Source organism: Peromyscus eremicus, chromosome X (genome assembly GCF_949786415.1).
Source record: "Peromyscus eremicus chromosome X, PerEre_H2_v1, whole genome shotgun sequence".
Lineage (NCBI taxonomy): Eukaryota > Metazoa > Chordata > Mammalia > Rodentia > Cricetidae > Peromyscus > Peromyscus eremicus.
The window spans coordinates 33169116-33190716 of NC_081439.1; the positions used below are offsets into that span (position 1 = coordinate 33169116).

The following is a 21601-nucleotide window of genomic DNA, read 5'->3' on the forward strand; positions in this document are numbered from 1 at the left end:
ATTGGCCAGGATCGCTAGTTATGCTTAGACACCTGGTTCTTGTACTACATAGATATGACACCCTCTCTAGCCTCCACAGGAACGAGGCAGATATAAGGTGCATAGACATAATGTTCAGGCAAAATACCAATAATAAATTTTAAAAATGTTTTTAAAGTAAAAGGTGTTACCTTACATAGAGGGTAATGCTGCTCTCGGGAGCCAGGGGATTTTTTTTTTCTCGAGACAGGGTTTCTCTGTAGCTTTGGAGCCTGTCCTGGAACTTGCTCTTCGACCAGGCTGGCCTCAAACTCATAGAGTCTGCCTCCTGAGTGCCGGGATTAAAGGTGTGTGCCACCACTGCCCAGTGGGATTTTATTTTTAAGATATGTAATGGACTGCAAAGATGGCTCAGATCGTTGTGAAGGCTAGTTTCACAACCAAAATGCCAAGATACGTAACATATTCATAAAAATGGTGTTGTCAACAAAACAACTGAATCAACTGAAGAAAGTACATAGGCTTAAACCAAGTATGCTGGTACTGGCCTGAAATCTGAGCACTCAGGAGTCTGGGACAGAAGGCTCACACGTTTGAAGCCTGGGAAGGAGGGAATACATCAGAGAACCCTGAAACAAAAAAAGATGCCTTCTATTTATGGTGGAGGGAACAAGACCAGAAGATGTTAAGCCTCACCCAGTTTCAGAACTAGATAGTTGAGAGGTAGAGGAGGCCTCACTGCTATAAACATTCAGACTAGCACCCTTTCCCACATTGCATACCAACTGCCTATAATATCACTTGCTGGTTGAAAGGACCCCCAAATCTACCTCAGATTGATCTCTTCAGATCACGATAATCCTATGACAGAACAGCTCCACCTGGAAGCAAAACAATTAGTCGAAGACCCTTTGTTGTGAGTATTTTCCCCTGGGGTGGAGGGACTAGGCAATAGCTACCTCTTCCTCATAAGGTCCAATGGCAAGCCAAAGTTTGATTACACCTAAGTTCACCCTGAGGAACCAATGAGTTTATTAAGCTTACGTACAGAGTACTGGTTAGGAGTTGTGAACAGGAGCATTGGTGACCCTAAAAGCAGTTTCACTAGAAAGTCTGCACCCAACATACATAATGGCTTCCACAGAATTGTATACACCTGGCTTGGAGGGGTTGCTGGTTGCTCTATAGAGGTCCCACTCCTCTATGAGGGAATTTCAATAGTCAGCAAGCCTGCAAGTACTGAGCTTTGGCAAGCAGAGTGGGTCTTATGAAGATGGCAGTTCCTCTGCTTGGAAGATAGTGCTATGCAAGAACCCTTAAACCCACCCTTTAAATTACCAAATGCCCACTCTTTATTTGTTTGCTTGCTTTTGAGACAGTCTCCCTTTGAGCCCAGGCAGGCTGTTAACTTGAAATCCTCCTGCTTCAGCTTCCCAAGTGGTGGGATTATAGGTGTGTAACACCACATCCTGTTTAAATCCGCTTTAGTGTCTGTCGTGTGTGTGTGTGTGTGTGTGTGTGTGTGTGTGTGTGTGTGTGTGTATGTGCATATGTAGTACATGCATGTGGTTGAAGGTGTGTTCAAAGAGGACAGAGTTAACATCAGGTGTTTCCTTCTATCACTTCACCTTATTTTTTGAGACAGAGACTCTTCCCTGAACCTGTAGCTCACTGATTAGCTAGACTAGCTGGCCAGCAAGCTCCAGGGATCATCCTGTTTCTGCCTCTTACGGACAAGTGCTGCCATACTCAACTTTTTTAATGAGGGTACTGGGAATCAAAAGCAGGGTTTCATCCTTGCAAGCGAGCACTTTACTAACGGAAACATCTCCTCAGCCCCTAAATCCCTACATTTTAAAAGGATTTATTATTTTTGTGTATGTGGGTTTATATAAGCACAAGTGTGCAAGTGTCCTCTGAGGTCAAAGGAGGGCATCAGATCCCCTTGAGCTGGAGCCACCCAAAATGGGGGATGTGAAACAAACTCAGGTCCTCTGGAAGAGCAGCCAGTAATCTTAGCTATGAGTCATCTCTCCAGCCCCATGGTGCATTACATTTTGTTATTAGTAACATAGTTGACAGACAGCAAAAAGCTATTATCTGTCAGCCAGCCCCATAAAATTTGTATTTTATTATTATAATCTTATTTTTATCAAAATTGCAGCACATTTTGGTAACATACAAATTATTGTGGGGTTCTGTAAACCAAATGTGATGTTTTCAATTCAATCTGTAAATGTTTTCATGCTAAAGTACAAAGTATTATTAAATTTCACCTTGAAGGATTGGCAAGATAACTCTTTGGTAAAGGCAATTGCTGCCTGTAGATGCAAGCTAGACAGTCCGAGTTCAATCCTTGGGACCCATATAAACGTGGAAGGAGAAGTGACTCCATCCACAAAGATGCCCTTTGACCTCCACCCATATGCTATGATACAGTCACACACACAATGGTAATAATTTTTTAATTGAAAAATAGCTTTAAGCTGGGCGTGGTGGCACACAACTTTAATCCCAGCACCTGAGAGGCAGAGACAGGTGAATTTATGTGAGTTTGAGACCAGTCTGGTCTAAATAATGAGCTCCAGGACAGCCAGCACTACATAGTGAGACCCTGTCTCAAAAAAAAATTAGCTTTAAGCTATTGGCCTAAAGCAGAAATAGTAACAAATTATTCTCATCAAAATAGTGAAAAATGTGTCAGTGAGATGGGAAGGCAGACAAAAGTGCTAACTACCAAGCCTGATGACCTGAGTTTAATCCCCAGGACTCATGAATCATAAGGGGAAAGGTAAGAATTGACTCCCAAAAGTTGTCTGTCCTCTCCATATGCAGACTGTGGTACACATGCATACACACAAAATTTAAATGTACTAAAAATATTTTAAACATGGAAGATAATGTATTATAAACCATTACTATCCTCCAGAACTAATTATTTGCATCTTTCTCATCTTATACACAAGATGAGTGAGTGAGTGAATCATAGTGCTAAAAGATTATTTCAGAATTTTCTTTGTAAAGTTAAATACTTTATTACAAGTTAACGTTTTATAAAATATCAGCAGCAACAACAAGCAATTATACTCCTGGGGTTTTTATTTTTGTTTTTAAAGACTGAGAGACTTTAAAAGTTGGAAAGGTCAGCTGTATCTAAACTGTTATTCTAAATTTGGTTTAAATTACTTAGAATAGAAAGTAGTGCAGCCTTTATGGAATTATCGGGGGGGGGGGGACGACCATAAAAATAGATCTGCCATATATATAATCAAGCAACCCCACTACTAGGTTTAGACCCAAAAGTAATGAAAACAGTACCTGAAAGAGACATCTGCTTATGAATATGTTTTGCAGAATTATTCACAATAGCCAGATGAATGGATAAGGAAATGTGATATATACTGGAATACTATTTGGCTGTTAAAAAGAACAAAATTATAATCTTTGCACATGGATACAACCAGAGGACATTATGTTACGAGAAATCAATCAGACACAGGAAAAACAAATACCAAGTGTTCTCTTTCTCTTATATGTGGAAGCTAAAAAGTTGATCTCATTCGCGTAATGTGTTGTGGTTACGAGAGTTTTAGAAGAGGAGATTGCAGGAAGAATGGTTAGCTAGATAGGAAGAATAACTCTCATGTCCCACAGCATAACAGGTTAGCTATTAATGACACATATATATCAAAATAACTAGAAAAGTAGGATTTTGAATGTTTCCAACACAGAAAGAGTAACTTTCTGAGGAGGCTGATATGCCAATTGCCTTCATCTGATCATTGCACACTGTATACATGTATTGAAATACTGTAATTATGTATCATAATGTCTCAACTGAAAGAGAATATATTTAAAAAGAAACAAAACTAATAATGATTCTTATAGTAAAAGAGGATACCAACTTACTTCTTAGGTAATATTTTTCTTGCTCTAAAATAGAGTATGATCTCAAGCCCCCTAAAACTACAGAAATTCCTAGTTTGCTTAATGTGCTTACAGATATTTTTTAAATGTGTCTGTGATCAAGTAGGTTTCACAAGAGCAGGTATTAGAAATGTCTCAACTGAAAGAGAATATATTTAAAATGAAACAAAACTAATAATGATTCTTATAGTAAAAGAGGATACCAACTTACTTCTTAGGTAATATTTTTCTTGCTCTAAAATAGAGTATGATCTCAAGCCCCCTAAAACTACAGAAATTCCTAGTTTGCTTAATGTGCTTACAGATATTTTTTAAATGTGTCTGTGATAAAGTAGGTTTCACAAGAGCAGGTATTAGAAAGTGAAGCAGGGTTTTTAATTTAATTTTATTATTTTATATGAATGTTTTGTATAAATGTCTGTGCACCATGTCATGCCATGCCCTTGATGACCAGAAGAGGGCACTGAATCTCCTGGAACTGAAATTAGACAGTTGTGACCAGCTACATGGGTACTGTGGATCAAACCCTGGTCTTCTGAAAGAGCAGCCAGCGCTCTTAAACCCTGATCCATAACTCCAGAGCAGCAAAGGAGGTTTTTACAGGTGCTTGCTTCTATCTTTTGTAAGTCACAATGCATTATAATACACCCAAGGAGAGTGTTGTCTGTTCATACAGTGTTTTTCAATGTGGCTTGTGAATAAAGCTCAGCTAATGTTAGAGGCTGACCTCCCCATTTCTGCCTTCACTATTGATTTTAATATGGGTAAAATAATTTACTTCATCTGCTAAAAAAATAATAATAACAGAAGCCGGGTGGCAGTGGTATATGCCTTTAATCCCAGCACTCGGGAGGCATCGCCAGGCAGATCTCTGTGAGTTCGAGGCCAGCCTGGTCTACAGAGCGAGATCCACGACAGGTACCAAAACTACACAGAGAAACCCTGTCTCGAAAAAATAAATAAAATAAAATAAATAAAATAACAGAGCCTCCATTCCTCTTATTCAGCTCCCAGACCTGTTTCCAAAATCTTGATGTTTGTTCTTTGTATTTCTTAGGTGTAATAAGATTCATGTTCCTACTGTGTGGGCTGTTTTTTTAAAAAACCAACAGACCACAAAGATCTTCTGAAAAACCAGATCGACCTGACGAGGCTTTCCAGAACTGGCCAATCACAATGACATCAAAAACTCTGACAATGTATTTGTGCTAAATGCTAACAGCAAAAATCTATGCTTTTGTTTAAGGTCCGCTTGCTTGCAAAGGTCATGAAAGACTTATTTAAGATTCTCTCTGCTGTGGCTGAGGGCTGCTTACATTCTCCTACTCCCAGGAGGGGATTGTAAATTAGGCTTGGCTGTGAATAAATTTTACCCTGCAATATCTTGGTGTTAGCTCCTGGTTTTCGACACCATAGCACTATTAGGAATTCACTCAAGAAAAAGACAAATGCTTGAAATGAATCCAGTCCCTTGCCATCTAGCACAAGACACCAGAACTTTTGAAAAATCAATAATATACCACCCTCATAGACTGCATATTGAAGGAAGACCTAAACAAAAACTAAGAATTTTGAGCTCAGGAGTGGTGGCAGCATGCCTATAATCCCAGCATGTAGGAGGTTGAGATACAAGAATCACAAGCTCAAGACTGGTCTGGACCACAAAGTCAGATCTGTCTTATATAAAACATCAACAATTCCAAGTTTCCTCAGAGGGATACATTACAACCGCAAGACTGGTCAAAAGTTCTCACTTAGGGCTGACAGACGCGAAGGGAGTTCTAGAACATTCCCATGAAGCCGTAGAGGCCCTCTCGGCTACCGTAACCGGATATCAAGTAACGCGTGGCGGAAGTGCCCGGCTCTCTCCCTCTCTTTTGCCGCCATTGCTGTTGCCGCTACTCACGGAGCATCCTCACAGGCTGCTGAGGTACCGGTTCAAATTGGGACTTGTTTATTTACTAAAATGGCCTTATCTAAACCTGATGAGTTGACTTTAGATGACTGCCAGTGTCTCCTTTGTATGGAATTCCTCATCGAGCCCATAACTCTGCCTTGTAACCACACAGTGTGTAAGTCATGCTTTAAGGCCCTTCTCCGAAAAACATTTTTATCGTGCCCCTTCTGCCGCACCTGGATCTCTTCATGGGCTCGGTACCATACTCATATAAGTAGTCTTATCAATAAGGAACTGTGGGAAAGAATTCAAGCTCAGTATCCAGAGGAATGCAGTCGTAGGAACCCTGGGGAGGACAAGCCATGTTTGGTCTTCTATGAGGATTCGCCGCCAGTTCGAGTACTATGTAATCCCGGGGAATTGAGGAAAGAATATGAAGAGGAGATGATCAGGCTGGAGGCTGAGCGCCAGGCCACCGAGGAAAAACAAAACAGAGCTACTAAGAAATACATAAGGCAGTTATTGGCAAAGGACATGGAGGAGGAAAAAATACGGGAAGAAAAGCGTAGACTGGAAGAACAAAAGCAAAGGGAGGAGGAAGAGGCTAAAAAACTCAGCATGGGTGATACAGGAACATCCCCAAGAAAGAAAAAAAGGAAACAAAAACATTGTGACGATGTCCCAAAGTTTTCCCTTCCTTGCTCTCAGCTTGAGTTAGCATCACAGCATGATGCTGTGCAAGATAGCAAGAAAACATCTGTAAAAACTGACAGTGATGGGAAGAACACTACAGGACAGGGAAGGAAAACTAAAACAGCTAATGTGTCAAGAGGTCCTGAGATTCCAAACCACGGTAAAATAAGTTCCTGTCATGCATTGTGTTACGGCTATGATGTGAAAGTGGGCACTTCGGGAAATGAGGCACCAAAACCAAGCTGCTCTAATCACAATATTTATGTCCCACCTAAGAACATTAAAGCAGAAGCTACGGCTCACTCTCCTGCCGAAACAGAGAGTGGAAGCAGTGTATCAGGCATGACAGTGGAAATTGGAAACGACACAACTGAGGCAAAAGCTAAAATGTCTCACTCTTCGAGCAGTAAACACACTTCTAAAAGAAAGCATGAGAAATCTTCATCTGAAGCAGCTGGTGAGCTTGACACTTACGACCTGCCCTCCAAATCTTCCTCAGATGAAGACGAAATACAAGTCTTAATTACCCAAAAGCTTATAGATTTGGAGAATCTGTATTTTGAGAAGCATCAGCAAGAAGAACAAGATAGATTATTTGCATTGGAGCTTCAAAAAGCATTTGATGAAGAAGGGAAGGAAACGTGGGGTGAAAAGTTCCCAAAGAACAATCCACACCACTACGATGCCTCCCATCCAGACACTTCAGCAAAAGGAGAGGGTTCCAAAGATAAAGACATCTGAAAGGTAAAGTAATATAAAGTATTTAAGACCTAAATTAATCACCTTTTTAAAAGATGCAGTTTAAGCATTTAGCTAATGTTAGTGAGGAAAAGATGGCAAATTCTGCTAGAGAATGAGAATTATAAACAAAGTTTTCATTGCCCATTGCCAAATATTTCAAAGAAAAGTGTTTTTCAAGTGTTTTGAGAAGTAGACAAAATAATGCAGGGGTAGGATGTTTTGAACCCCTAAAACTACATTGTGAAGTTGTCTTTTCTATGATAGAACCTATAAATGTATCATTGAATATTTGAAATTGTCATTTGATGTGCACACTCTCACTGACTTTGTTGTTTTGCTATCGTTTGAAACAGGGTCTCTTGAGATCCTCCTGCCAGCCTTCTGAGTGCCATATTTACAGATGTGCATCACTACATCAACCTGCATTCATCTTTAATGGACCTTATGATTACAGAGAATAGAAATGTGGTTCTGTAAAACTCAAGTCATAAGCAAGGGTGCCTAGCCTTCATGCTATTAATGGTTATTCTGTTGTTAGTAGGGGTGATAACTATGTTTGATAGTTCTTATGGATATAAAATGCCTTGGGAATGCTAGACCTCTTGAAGTCTTTTATCCCCAACTCACTAATTTCTTGCTACTCAAACAAACTTGTTAACAGTTTTTTGTTTGTTTGTTTTGTTTTGAATGGAATAAAGACCCAGGTAGATCTCAGATGAGTTTGAGGCCAGCCTGATCTACATAGTAAGTTCTAGAGAGCTAGATAGTGAGAGCTTGTCTCAGTCAAACCAGACCAGAGAAAACAATAAACTTAAAATAGGACAAAAGGGCTAGAGGTATAAGTTAGTAGAGGTATAGGTTAGTAATAAAGTGCCTTGAGTTCAATCACTGGTCTGGAAAAAAAACAGAAAAGAATAGGAAGATAGGAAGTTACTCCAAGAGAGTAACAGCAAAATATTTTATGGTAAGGAACCCGAAATAATTACATTTATTTCCACTTAGTAGTCGTTCTGTTGATACTATTTTTTGTATGTATTGAGACAAATAGTATCATATTTAGGGGCTGGATTTGGTTGCACTTCCCTGCAATCCCAGAACCTGGGAGACTGAGACAGGAGAATTACAGTTCAAGTCCAACCTGGGCTCCATGGCAAGATCCTATCTCAAAAAAGTTTTAAAAAATAGGAGTTGAGAACTTAGTTCAGAAGTAGTATACTTGACTATAAAGCATTAAGACCATGGGTTTGGTTCCCAGTGCCAAAATATAGAAATAATAAATGTGAGAGTTGGTTTTGAGCTAGTGAAGTATACCTCTTAAGTGTTTCCAGAGAGGGTCAGGATGTGGGGCAGTGACTGAAGGAAAAGACCTGCCCAGATGGAAAAAGCTGAAGAAGCCAGAAGACATTAGTTTCCAGCCTCCACCTGTCAACGTGAACCTGACAGTAGCAACTACTCCAGTGAACATCCAGATCTTCAGCACCTGATGGGGACTACCAGAGGCTTCCAGAAGACACCTTTCTGTCTACTGGCTAAGTTTAATTAATATGAACTTTAGCAGACAGTTCTAATGTTTCTAAGAGTCATTTATCCTTTTTTGCCTTTCACTTAACATTTCAATAAATTTTAATTAGCTTTATAAACATTGTAGGTTTCTTTATCTTTTCATACATAGTTTTGGCTGACCCTATCCCCACCCTCTCTTCTCCCTCATCTCCTCGATCCCTATCTCCTCCATCTCCCTGACCTTTACCCCCAACACACACACACACACACTTAAACCCACCCTCAATAATCCCCCTTCCACTTTCATATTAGCTGTTTTAGTGTCCTCCCCACCTTAAAGCTTAATTTCGCTCCCTCTAATGGACCCCTTTCTAGTTTCCAGGCCTCTATATATAGCTACTCCCATACAAATTCACATACATAAAACTCAGAAGCTAGAATTCATATATGTAGTGTTTGTCTTTTATGTCCTATGGCTAATCTACCTTACATTTGTCAGTTCTTATCTCAATGTGTTATTCTCCAAATTTTGTAATGAGATTGTTAATCTTTATATAATCTTTATATCAATTTTATTGGGTATATATATATATATAAATTGTAAATATAGTAATATAATATATATATATATTATATATATATCCAGTAAAATATATATATTGCACAGCTGGGGATTACACCTAGGACCCTGGGGATATTGGTCAGTCACTCCACCACTAAACTATACTCCTAGCCCTTCGGTGCCAATTTCAATTTTGATTTGCCTTTTCTCATAAAAAAAAGTGTCCTTTGAGCAATGATTGTGGTAATAATGTAGTTTTAATTGAAAACTAACGAAATTTGTCTAAAACAAAAACCTATCTTCTCCTCACGTCAGTTTTGTTTTGAAGAACAGTATTTCAGGGTAGAATTTTTGGAGCTCCACAAAATCAAACTTCTGTAATTAAATCTTGTTAGACCAGATCATAACTGAAAATTTTAAAAGGGCTATATTATGATATATTTAGGATTTATACATTTGTCTGTGAAGATGTCTTCCAGACTGAAGTTCATTTTAGGATATATTTTTTCTCTATTAGTCGTTGTTCTTTCTGCCATATGTGAATTTGTTAGACTAATAAAATGATCAGTGCCAGGTATTAGAATGCACTGCTAACTTTTTCACTTTGGTAGAATACAAAAATGCTCGATTTTTCAGTGCATACTAAAGCTGTGCAGATGTTAAAGGCAGTGTTGGCTCATGCCTTTAATCCCAGCACTCTGGAGGCAGAGTCAGGCACACCTCTGTGAGTTCAAGGCCAGCTTGGTGTACAGAGTGAGATCCAGGACAGGCACTAAAACTACACAGAGAAACCCTGTCTTGAAAAAAAAAACAAAAAAATATGAATATTAAAGGAATAAAATAAAATTAATAAAAATAAAAATGTTCTCATCTGTTTCTTTTTTTGTTTGAGACAGGGTTTCAGCCCAGACTGTCCTCTAACTTACTATGTAATTGAGGATGACTTCATTATCATCATCATCATCATCATCATCATCATCATTATTGAAACAAGGTCTCACTATGTAGCCCTAGCTGTCCTGGAACTCACTCTGTAGATCAGGCTGGCCTCAAACTCAGCGATCCACCTGCCTCTGCCTCCTGAGTGCTGAGATTAAAGGTATGCACCACAATGCTGAGGTTGACTTTAAACTTGATCCTCCTGCCACTAGCTCTGGGTTGGGGGATTACAGGTATGAGGCACCATAACACAGTTTATATGGTGTTGGGAATGAATCCAGGGCTTAATGCATGATAGACAGTAACTCTTATCAACTGAGCTACAGCCCCAGCCCTCTCAACTATTTCTTAAGAAAGAGAAACAGAACATTAATAATCTAGAAACAACTTTATCTTTTAGAATATGTTTTAATCTAATCTACTTAAAAATCTTTATTCAAAACAAAACAACTTTATTTTCTATGCTTAAGGTTGAACATGCCAGGCAAACACGCCACCACTGAGCTATGCAGCCTCAGCCCAGAATCTCAATATCTGTATTCGTAAATACTAACAAAATTTGGGTTACTTCTGACTTGAAAAGTTTAATTAAAAACAAAATAAGCTTTTTATTTGTTTGATCTCAGTGGGATTCAAAGAAAGACAATTAACAAATATAATTTTACCTATCAAAAGCCAGAGACATTTTTAAAAGAAAAGACAAAAATTTGGCAATTTCTGGAGAAACTGTGGACATCTAACTGAGTGTGCTTGACTGTTCTGGAATTCTCTATCTTAACTGTTTGCATAGTGTTTGGCCTAGATAGCTTACTTCTTCATACTGTTCCTGAGGAAAGAATTTAGGGGCCAAATGTTTTAGGTGTTTAGGATATTTCTCACAACACTGTTTTTAAAACAGAAAAAAAAAATCCAGAACAAACTTCTGTGTACAGGCACAAATGCTTAATCGTATAATGCATAATGTATAAAGAGATATATATTCAATCTCTTAAATGAATTTAACTTAATGGAGATCATCTCCATTTAGCTATCCAGTTAAGTCATATGTAGCCATGTCATATGTAGATCTACAAAACACAGCACCAAATGGCCAGATGAGACACCAAGTGGTAGTACAACGTGATCCCATTCAATTAAACTGCATGCCTCAGAGTGAGCTGTTTGTTCCCATGACTGTTCATGCCAGATACCTTATATTGACTATGATTTTAATAAGTATTACACAAACAGGTTTTAAATCAGTCCAGATCGTTCCAAGGCAGAGCTGTGTCTGCTTTCATTGATCTACAGCCCTTACTAAAGAACACTGCCAGAAATTCCTTTAATCTTTTATGTACCCTCTATTGTGCTCCCTTCTCTTCTAAACTTGATCAAGTTCCCCTCCCATCGTGGAATAAACTGTCTTGGGTGCAAATTAATGGCACTGCTGGCTACAGTGTAACACTGTGGTGGAACACATGCAAGTCTCTGGGTTTAATCTACAATCCCAAAAAGAAAAAAAGGAATGGGTGAGGGGAAGGAAAAAAGAATAAGAGGTGAAAATGGTGAGGAATAGGAGATAGGGAAGGCAAGAAATAAGAAATGGAATGTTTCCCTTTGAGTTCCCAGTGGGTGTGATGCCTCCTGCTATTATATTCCTTGAATGCAGCATGCTGTACTTCTCAAGAGTACCCTGCACTCAAACTGCCAGCAGGCCACTTCTGATCTGCTAGACCTTGAGCAAGGCACTTAGCCTGCATGCACTTCAGTTTCCTGAGTGGCAAACCCTATGGCGAGTTACAGATCCTGCCTCACCATGATACTTGAAAGAAATATGATCTCACACAGGTCAAATGCCTGACTAGCATACAAATGCTCCAGAAGCATGAACAGCTGAGGATGTATTTCTGTATGCTGTGAATATGTTGCTCTGATTGATTGATAAATAAAATGCTGATTGGCCAGTAGCCAGGCAGGAAGTATAGTATAGGCGGGATAAGCAGAGAGAATTCTGCCAGCCGCCACCACCATGAGAAGCAAGATATAAAGTACCAGTAAGCCACAAGCCACGTGGCAACTTATAGATTAATAGAAATGGGTTAATTTCCTGTGAAGAAGAAGTAGATGAGATCTGTATGAGTGGACTGGGTGAGGGGGGGCAGAGGGTGAGGAGTAGGGGATGAGAACATAGGGAAATGGGAGGGTCAAGCTGGGAACAGGGACAGAGTGGGAGGGCAGGGAGGAAGATACCATGATAGATGAAGGCATCATGGGAATAGGAAGAGGCAGGGTGCTGGGGAGGCTCTCAGGAATCCATAAGGTTGACTCCACCTGCGTCTGCTGGCAGTGGTCCAGAGGGTGCCTGGACCGGTCTACTCTGGTGACCAGCCTAGCAATAACCTAGCTGTCATCATAGAGTCTTTGTCCAGTGACAGATGGAGGCAGATACAGAGATCCACAGCCAGGCACCAGGCTGAGATCCAGGAATCCAATTGATGAGAGAGAGGAGAGATACTGCAGGTGAGCGACATCGAGATCATGATGGGAGGACGTGCAGACATGACCAGCCACACTAGTGGAAGCCCATGAACTGTGGACTGGTGGCTGTGGAGCCCCCATGGGACTGGACTAGGCCTTCTGGACACGGAAGACGGTTGTTTGGCTTGAACCGTTTGGGGGGCACCCAGGCAGGGGGATTGGGATCTGTCCCTGGTGCATGAGCAGGCTTCTGGAATCTGGTGCCTGTGGTGTGACACCTTGCACAGCCTTGGTGCAGTGGGAAGGGGCTTGGACCTGTGTGCTGGGCTCTGCTGACTCCCCATGGGAGACCTCAATTTGGGGGATGTGGGGATGTGGGGTGGCATGGGAAAGAGGGCTTGGGGGTGGGAGGAGGGAGAAGGGGGGGTCTGTGGATAGCATGTGGAGTGAGTAGAAAAATTCTTAATAAAGAAAAATGAAAAAAAATAATCACATCCACATTTCCTTAGTTGATTAGTAAGATACATTTCTTATATTGATAAGCAGGGCTATAAAAACCCCAGTTGAATAAAAATGGCAAAGTTATGAGAATATAAAGTTAGAACTTGATATCACTCATGAAAATCCATTTAACATTTATAAGAATAACCATAAGATGTATGAAAAGGTTGGAGAAAAGTTTCTTATGGCACAATCCTGCAGCTCCAGCTCTTATCCACTAATGGCATTATCTAAAACCTAACAGTGTCTATAGGCAGAGCTATAACTATGACAGTCAGCTACACTATTACAAAGCTCTCATACTATCATTTCACTCAGTTTAGCCATCCCTCTGCACCTTGTCAATGTGTCCTTGGGCTTCTCAAGTCCTCTCTGAAAGACCAAGCTTCGGAAACATTACTCAGCTTACCTCACACAATACACAACAGGATGTGACCTGGCAACTTACAGATAGGACGTCTATGTAAACAGGTGCTTTTCATCTTCACTAATGAACCACAAGTGGAAACAAAAAAAAATAGAGAACGGAAGGAAAGTCTACAGGAGGTGAATGAAACACATCTTTTAACTTAAAAGCACTAATTCTGTGTGGTGATTTCCAAGGAAGAAGAAAGAAAGAGAGGAAGTGAGGGAGGCCAAAGAGTGGAGGGAGGGCACAAAGTTGCAAAACCTAGGTCCTTGTTTGTGCATGTCTACCTGTGACAGTATCCTGAGCTTCAAAGAGAAGCTAGGTTTGAAATCTGAGTGTGAGAGGCTACTCCATGAGATACACTTTCAATTATCAAGTACATAAAATTGAAAATTGAGTCAAAATTACAATTTTCTCACATCAGGAATATGAAAGATAGGATCACTTATGTGTTTTAAATTGTCCACTAATCTTTAATGGATGTGATATGATGAAATTCATCCTGTTGGTTTGTATAAAAGTTTTTGTTCTCTTGTTTAAGGACATAAAACTGATAAAATGAAGTATATATGTGGATCAAATTAGATGATCTGTATATCTTAAATCTTATATATAATTAAAATATGATAAATCAAAGAATAAATTAATATGCTTTTCTCACTTAAAAAAAGAAATGGGTTAATTTAAGATATAAGAACTAGATAGCAAAAAGTCTGCCACGGCCATACAGTTTATAAGTAATATAAGTCTCTGTGTGTTTACTTGGGTCTGAGTGGCCGCGGGCCCCAGCGGGACTGGAGAAATCTCCAGCTACAATTGGCGCCCAACAGCTCGAGTTTCCACCTAAAACCTGAGAATACTTAGTAAGCAATTCTAAACGGAGCCCAAAACAGATTCCTACTTCAAGTCTCATGTGGGTGGCTAGACGCCGCAACATGTGGGCTTGAGCTACTCTATGGCGGGTTTGCAGCGTGCAGGCTTGACCTGCATGCAACATGGCAGATTCCAAGCCACTCAGTATGCTGCGGGGAGGATATAGCTTTTGCTAGTAAAAAAAGAAAAAAAAAACCTGGAAAAAACTCCAGCTACAATGAACAGTTACTGTTTTTAAACCAGATGTATCCTGCCCAGCCATAAAATGGTGTATCTAGTAAATGCAAGAAGGAACAAATGGGTCTGTGTTTCCTCATCTACCTCATCCCTGGACACTTGTTTGTGATATTTTCAGATTTAAACCTTCCCACAATCTTTACAGACGCCATAGACTTCCATGAATTTCTTTATCCCCTTTCCATTTACCCTTTATGAACAATAAAACCTTTGGGAGAAAAGCAAAAAACAATAAGCTGGGCAGTGGTGGCACACACCTTTAATCCCAGCACTCAAGAGGCAGAGGCAGAGGCAGGCAGATGTCTGTAAGTTTGAGGCTAGCCTGGTCTACAAAGTGAGTTCTAGGTCAGCCAGGGCTAGAGAAACCCTGTCTTGAAAAAAAAAAAACAATCATATAGAATTGATGGGATTTTAGATAACCTTACTGAAACCAGTCAGCCTTAAAAGGAATGTCACTCAAAAGAACATGCCCAACTGTATAAAACTTTTGGCTGAAATCTTTGGTACACAGGCATCAGATGCAACATGGTAGGCTCACAATTCATATCATTGTAAAAGGATTTATTGTTTAATCATTCTTTCACCCGTCAGCCCCATCAAGCCACTCATTCTGCTTTTCTGATCATTCTAAAAGCTGAATATAGTCCCCTTTATGGAAGATGAAAAGCAATGCGAACATCAATACTTTTCAGCATGTCTTTATTAGGCACTATGCCACTGTGCAGGGAGTGCTGGTTTGCAACAAGCAAGATTTTCCTAGGGCTCCACAGGGTAGTCCTTTTTCAAGGTCACTGGGACACTCATGGACTTGAAATGCCGCTGTCCATCTAAATACAACATGGACTCTGAAACACAAGAAAGACACCTCTGGAGAAATGTGCAGCACCCTAGACAATCATTTAGACGAATGACTACTTGGGAATACTAGGGAAAGCAACTATGCTGAGAGAGCAGACCCTGACTCCATTCTTTTTGTTGGCTGCACTAGGCTTTCATTATCAGTGGCTGTTTGCAGTTTGAACCAGCTCCATGTACAACAGCTGTGCAAAGCAGCAACAACCACTCCTGGGGCCCCAAAGGTATCTTTAGCTTTCAGGGCTACAGAACTTCAAAACCCAAATCTCCCAAAGACATGCTTCTGGGCTAACAGGTTTGGGAACACTGCTGAGGATAATTTAAAAGAAGAGGGGTGGAAATATAACTCAGTGGTGGAGTACAAGTTTAGCTCATGTGAATCCCTGGGTTCGGAGGTAATTTAAAAGATGAGGGCTGGGAATATAGCTTAGTGGCAGAGTACTTGCCTAATGTATGAAAACCCCTGGGTTCAATTCCCTGCCACAATTTTTTCTTGAGAATTTCTTTCTTTCATTAGGAAGAAGCAATCATCACAACTTACCTCCGTATGTTCTGGGGCAAATCAAGGGTACTTCTTTTTCCGACATGAATGTAAAATGAAAGACATTGGTAGTCATGTGCTCATTACTCTCAAGAGAGGACACTTCACTATGTACTCTGACTTGAATGTAATTGTCCTGAGTAAAGCATACCTAACAGATTATAGACATAAGACTTAATCAGTTGTTTTAGAAAGGAGGAAAGAAACCAGTCATAAAAGAAACACAGAAGGTAAAAACTTCTTTTCTAAACCCAAATGACAAAAAATACTTTTCACCTTTCATGACACACCTACCTGTGAAGAAAGAAAGAGCAATGAGCCAACTTCAACGGGTTTCTGAAACATGATGTCATCTACTGTCACCACAAATGGCCGGGAACCACTATTGGAGAAAGCCCAAAATTGGAATGAATTGCAAAATTCGGGTCTAAAATGTTTCCCTTAACAATTCACTGATGCAAAATAACAACGGTCAAAAAATAAATGTATAGAAAGGGAAAAATATCAAATGTAGCTACTATGAGGGCAATGTTCATTAAAGTAAAATTCTGGGACTGGATATGCTCTAAATACGCTGTATTCATGTATGGCATTACCTAGGAATATATAATAAAAGTTTTTCATTCAAAAAATCTGAGGCATTTAACTTTGATTTTAGAATGTTAGCCCATTAATTAAAGACCTACTGAAAAACAAGACAGCAATACAAAAAAGGGAAAAGAAACAATGATTTGGGACCTATATGGTCAGTGTTATCTCTTACATAACTCACCCATTTGGAACATGAAGAGACACATACACATACATAAAAAAAAACAAAACAACAACAATACAATGTGCCCACAAGCATGTAAGCATGTGCACACATAGATCTTATAAAAAGCATAATCCTATAGTGCAGTTCAGAGTGGTTTAAAATGTTTCCTTTCAATGGATTAAAATAACTTGCTTCTCAGAAGTTAACTTAACTCAAACTCACCCAAAGCTACAAGCAGTAGCCCACCCAAGTTCATATGCTTTCCTCATAAGAAAACCACCAAAGATCCGATTGAAAATGTTCCGCTCCTATTAAAAAATAAATGAGTAAAAAAATGAGTATTAATAAATAAAAGTTTGTGGCTACCCTTATATAGAGAACAAAGAAATTAACAATATCATAAGAGAGGTCCGTTTAAAGGTGTGTCAAATTTTAGACAATTAACATGAATGCAATCTAGCACAACAATACAATGTGCCCACAAGCATGTAAGCATGTGCACACAAAGTTCTAGTACCTGAGGATGACAAATATCCAAGCTCTTGAGTTTTGTATCCTCCATCCACACTGACTTAGGAGGCAAAATTCGACTATGAAAACTTATAGTCCTGCGCAAGTGGAGATAAATGAAACCCGGTTACTGTCATGTTTTCACTGTGGAGAGGAACTAGGTTATAAACATTCTTCATTCAAGTGTGGCTCTGGAGAAGACCTTGGACTCGAATGCTTTCTCAACTTGCAGTCTCCCCATCTTAACTTACTTTGGATCCAGTGTGCTAAGAAACAGCTCATGTATGGCATTCCTCTCCTCGGGACTGGGAGCCATTTTCAGTAAGGAAATGGAGCTAAAGGCAATTCTTCGTCCCTTGTTCACTGGAGTATGCAAAAACAAAGAAGTATGATGATCAGGAAGGTCACCCCACAGCACGTAGAGTGCTTTGCAGCGTCCAAAGTATATCTAAGTTCCAAAATCCCACAAGAATAATTCATATAATATATATATATAAAATCTCCAAGAGAAGGCTGGAGAGACCACATAGAATTTCCAGAGATGGACCAGGGACACAGTTGAAGAGTAAAACACTTATGCACAGGTACAAGGCCCTGGGTTCCAATCCCAAACCACAAAAGAAACCTTTTTTTCCGCAATGAGTATTTTCTTTTATTTTTTAAGACTTTATTTTGTTTTGTTTTGTTTTCTTTTGTTTTTCGGGATAAGGTTTCTCTGTGTAGCCCTGGCTGTCCTGGAACTTGCTCTGTAGACCAGGCTGGCCTCAAACTCACAGAGATCCACCTGCCTCTGCCTCCCAAGTGCTGGGATCAAAGGCATGTACCACCATCGCCCAGCTAAAGAATTTTTATATAATTTATTTTTATTTTATGTGTATTTGGTGTTTTGCCTGCATATATGTCTGTATGAGGATGTCAGGTCCCTTGGAACTGGAGTTACTGACAGGTGTGAGCTGCCATGTGGGTGCTGGGAATTGAACCTGAGCCCTCTAGAATAGCAGCCAGTGCTCTTGACCACTGAACCACCTTTCCAGCCTGAGTATTTTCGTTAAGATGGAAATTATATCAGTTTAGTATGAGGACACTGGTTATCATATTGATCTACAGCCCTGACCTGACTTGCATTTAAAGCACTAAGATATAATTCCCATTTCATGAAAAATAGCTACCAGTGTTTCAGTACATGGCCCTGCACCCATGCACATCCTGGCAGCAGCACTAAGTGGACTCAGTTTAAAACAAGAGTACATGAAGTTGGGAGGGAAAAGTGGGCAGTGGGTGGGGAAGGAAGGAAAAGAAGGGCAGGGATTGGGGTAGATTTATATTTTTGGTTGTGAGCCTAGCCTTTAACAGCTGAGCTATCCCTCCAGGCCTATGGAGGGTCGGGGCGGGGGAAAAACGAAAAGACAGGAGCGACACGGGACCGCAAGCGGCGACGCACCGGGCAAAGCCGGGCAGCGCGGGGCGGGCCCCAAGGGCGCCGGAGGTGGGGCTCCCGAACCGCAAAACCACGGCGGCCTCTGGAACGGCCGTCCGCGGCAAGGGGCGGGAGGGGAACGCCGCGGGCGTCCCTCCCGAAGGACACAGGGCTCCCTGCGGGCCCCCACCGTCCCCCCCCCCCCCCGACCCCGGGGACAGAGAGAGCGACCCCCGGGTCTCGATAGCCAGGTACCCGGACAGGGTCGGGGTGGGCGCTCCGAGGCGGAGGGGGGAATTCCACCGCCATGACACCCGCGTCACGCCCCCCCCCCAACACGACACCGGCGGTGTGTGGCCACGGTGGGAGGAGGGCGGCGGGGAGGCCGACACAGCGCTCACCCTTTTACACCTCCAACCCCCTACCCCCACCCCCACCCCCACCCCCACCCCCGCGGCGGACAAGCGGGCCACCCCTGTAAAGGAACGGGAGAGCCGGACGAGAAAGAGGGACACCCACAGGCCGAGGTGAGGCGGCGGCGGAGAGGGAGGGAGGGAGGGAGGGACGGAGGGGTGAGGCTCCCCTGGCCTGCCGTCCACCACGAGTCAACCCACCGAGGTCTGGCGACCACACGGATCCACGGACGGCCCGGGATGGGGGCACGCGCACCCCCCCCCCCCATCTCTCCGGACCGCACGACGACACATGACGAGGACTACGACCTGGGGCACGCCTCCCGGCGGGGTAGATTTAATTGAAAGACACTATATGCATGTATGAAATTCTCAAGCAATAAAAAAATGAAAAGACAAATTGCCTCATTTAATATTATCTCATCAATAAAACTGTTCAAAGCATGAATTCCATGGGACAAAATACAGTATTTTTTTACTATCAAAAACTTTCTGATATGAGTAAGGCATCTGACTGTTATAAGGGAGCCATATAATCTTCAATAATCCCTTCTATGGTAAAATTAATATGCTTTATATTTTTGTTTTACTATAAACAAATTAACATACATTCTCCTTGTCTAAAGAGCTCTTCTTCTTCTGCATTTTCAGGGATGAGTGGATTTACAAATGCCGGCCTAAAGAAAAGAGAAAAATTCAGTTTAAGATGTGGGCTTGATGGCTTACTTCTGTAATCTCAAGATTAGGGATGCTGACATAGGAGGATGTCAAGTGTATGTTATTTATGCTATTATCTAATAAAAAAACAACTGCCTGACAGTTTTAAAGTCTTCATCAGGGTTATGACTCAATGATAGGGTGCTGGCCTAGCATATGTAAGGCCCTAGGGGCCAGCGCTGCCAACATGAAAAGGTTTCTTTTGCCATTTGTTTTAGGTAATACTTACTGACAGTCTCATACATGGACACTGGAACAATTAAGTAAGCCTTCTCCTTACAGACCTAACTATGCACTAGAAAGTTCACATTCTAAAAAGGATACAGAAGTTGGGCATGGTGGCACATGCCTGTAATCCTAGCACATGAGAGACAAAAGAAGGAGGAAAAGGAGTACAAGGTCAACATCATCATGAGTTTGAGGCCAACCTGCCCTTCATAAGGCCCTGTCTCACAAAAAGAAAGGAACAAAGAATACAGGATACAGGTACTTGCCACACAGTTAAACCTGATTCTACTCATTGGGACACAAATATGGGTTTAGAAGTTCTGCAAGACAACTGACTTGGACTCTACAAAAATCTCAAATGTCTTCAGAGATAGAAAGCAGGAGGGGTACTTCTGCTAAATAAACACAATAACCAAATCAAATGCAGGACCCTTTAGTGCAGCAGTTCTCAATCTGTGGGTCTCAACCCCACAGGGGTAACATATCAGATATTTGCAATATGATTCATAACAGTAGCAAGATTACAGTTATGAAGTAGCAACAAAAAAATTCTTATGGTTAGGGGTCATCATAACATGAGGAACTGTATTAAAGGGTCGTAGTATTAGGAAGGTTGAAAACCACTGTTTAGTGGATCCTGAATTTGGGCTGGCACTTCACAAGTATATTTTAGGGAAATCTGGTGAAATCCAAATATGAATCATGTATTAGATAATATAATTGCTTCACTATTAAGTTGGAAATATTGTAATATAAAGCCATTGAAGTCATGTATGAGAATTACTTTGTTCTTAAGAGACATACACTAAACTACTGAGAGTTGAAGTCAACAAAAGCATACATTTAAATGATTCAGAAAAAAATGATCCATGTGATAATTTCATAGGATAAGAAAGATAAATGTGGTTTCATGTTGACTGGGGAATTTAGGTATAAGATATATAAGGACTCACTGCATCATTAAAAATTCTTGAAAATAAAAATAAAACAAATAATAACTGTGAGTCAACAAAAATGATAAATAAAAAAATTCTTCAAAATAAAAATTGAATTCCTCACATAATTAAAAAAATAAGGAAAAAAAGAGTTTTTCACTGTAGTGAAAAAAATCTAACATATACATCATTTGTGAATCTTAGATTTCAAACCAAAACATAAAATTATATATAATATATACATATGCATACATATATATATACATACATATGTACATATACATTATATGACATGAAATTAGGACTGAGACAATCTGGGAAAATATAGAGGAAGGAAGGAGAAGAAAAAAGATGGTTGGGGTCAATATGATCCAAGTCTATAATACACTTGTACAAAAATGTCTTTATGAGATACATGCTGTGATGGTTAGTGTTGTCAATTTGACAGAATCTGGTATCATATGGAAAATAGACCCCTGCATGGGCACGTGAGGGATTATGTAAATTACA

General features: G+C 40.5%; 2 protein-coding genes across 3 annotated transcripts in view; one reads left to right on the forward strand and one right to left on the reverse strand.

Annotated features, from left to right (window-relative positions):
- Positions 1-5784: 5784 nt before the first annotated feature.
- Positions 5785-8791, forward strand: LOC131899134 (E3 ubiquitin-protein ligase RNF168-like). The gene is made up of 2 exons (XM_059250522.1): positions 5785-7240; positions 7591-8791. The coding sequence occupies exon 1, from the start codon at positions 5873-5875 to the stop codon at positions 7235-7237; it is 1365 nt and encodes a 454-aa protein (XP_059106505.1). The 5' UTR covers positions 5785-5872; the 3' UTR covers positions 7238-7240; positions 7591-8791.
- A 6609-nt stretch (positions 8792-15400) lies between these two features.
- Acot9 (acyl-CoA thioesterase 9) overlaps positions 15401-21601 on the reverse strand; it is a 44214-nt gene continuing 38013 nt past the window's right edge. For both annotated transcript variants that reach the window (XM_059250791.1, XM_059250790.1), the window contains 7 exons: positions 19821-19888; positions 17633-17744; positions 17389-17479; positions 17094-17179; positions 16409-16496; positions 16115-16265; positions 15401-15563 (listed from right to left, as the gene is read on the reverse strand). In XM_059250791.1, the coding sequence (XP_059106774.1) occupies positions 15475-15563; positions 16115-16265; positions 16409-16496; positions 17094-17179; positions 17389-17479; positions 17633-17744; positions 19821-19888 (685 nt within the window). In that variant the 3' untranslated portion in view covers positions 15401-15474. The remainder of the gene's footprint in view (positions 15564-16114; positions 16266-16408; positions 16497-17093; positions 17180-17388; positions 17480-17632; positions 17745-19820; positions 19889-21601) is intronic.

Bases quoted from the DNA above. Each gene is read 5' to 3' on its own strand.
- LOC131899134 (XM_059250522.1), top strand. From the start codon at position 5,873: ATGGCCTTATCTAAACCTGATGAGTTGACTTTAGATGACTGCCAGTGT.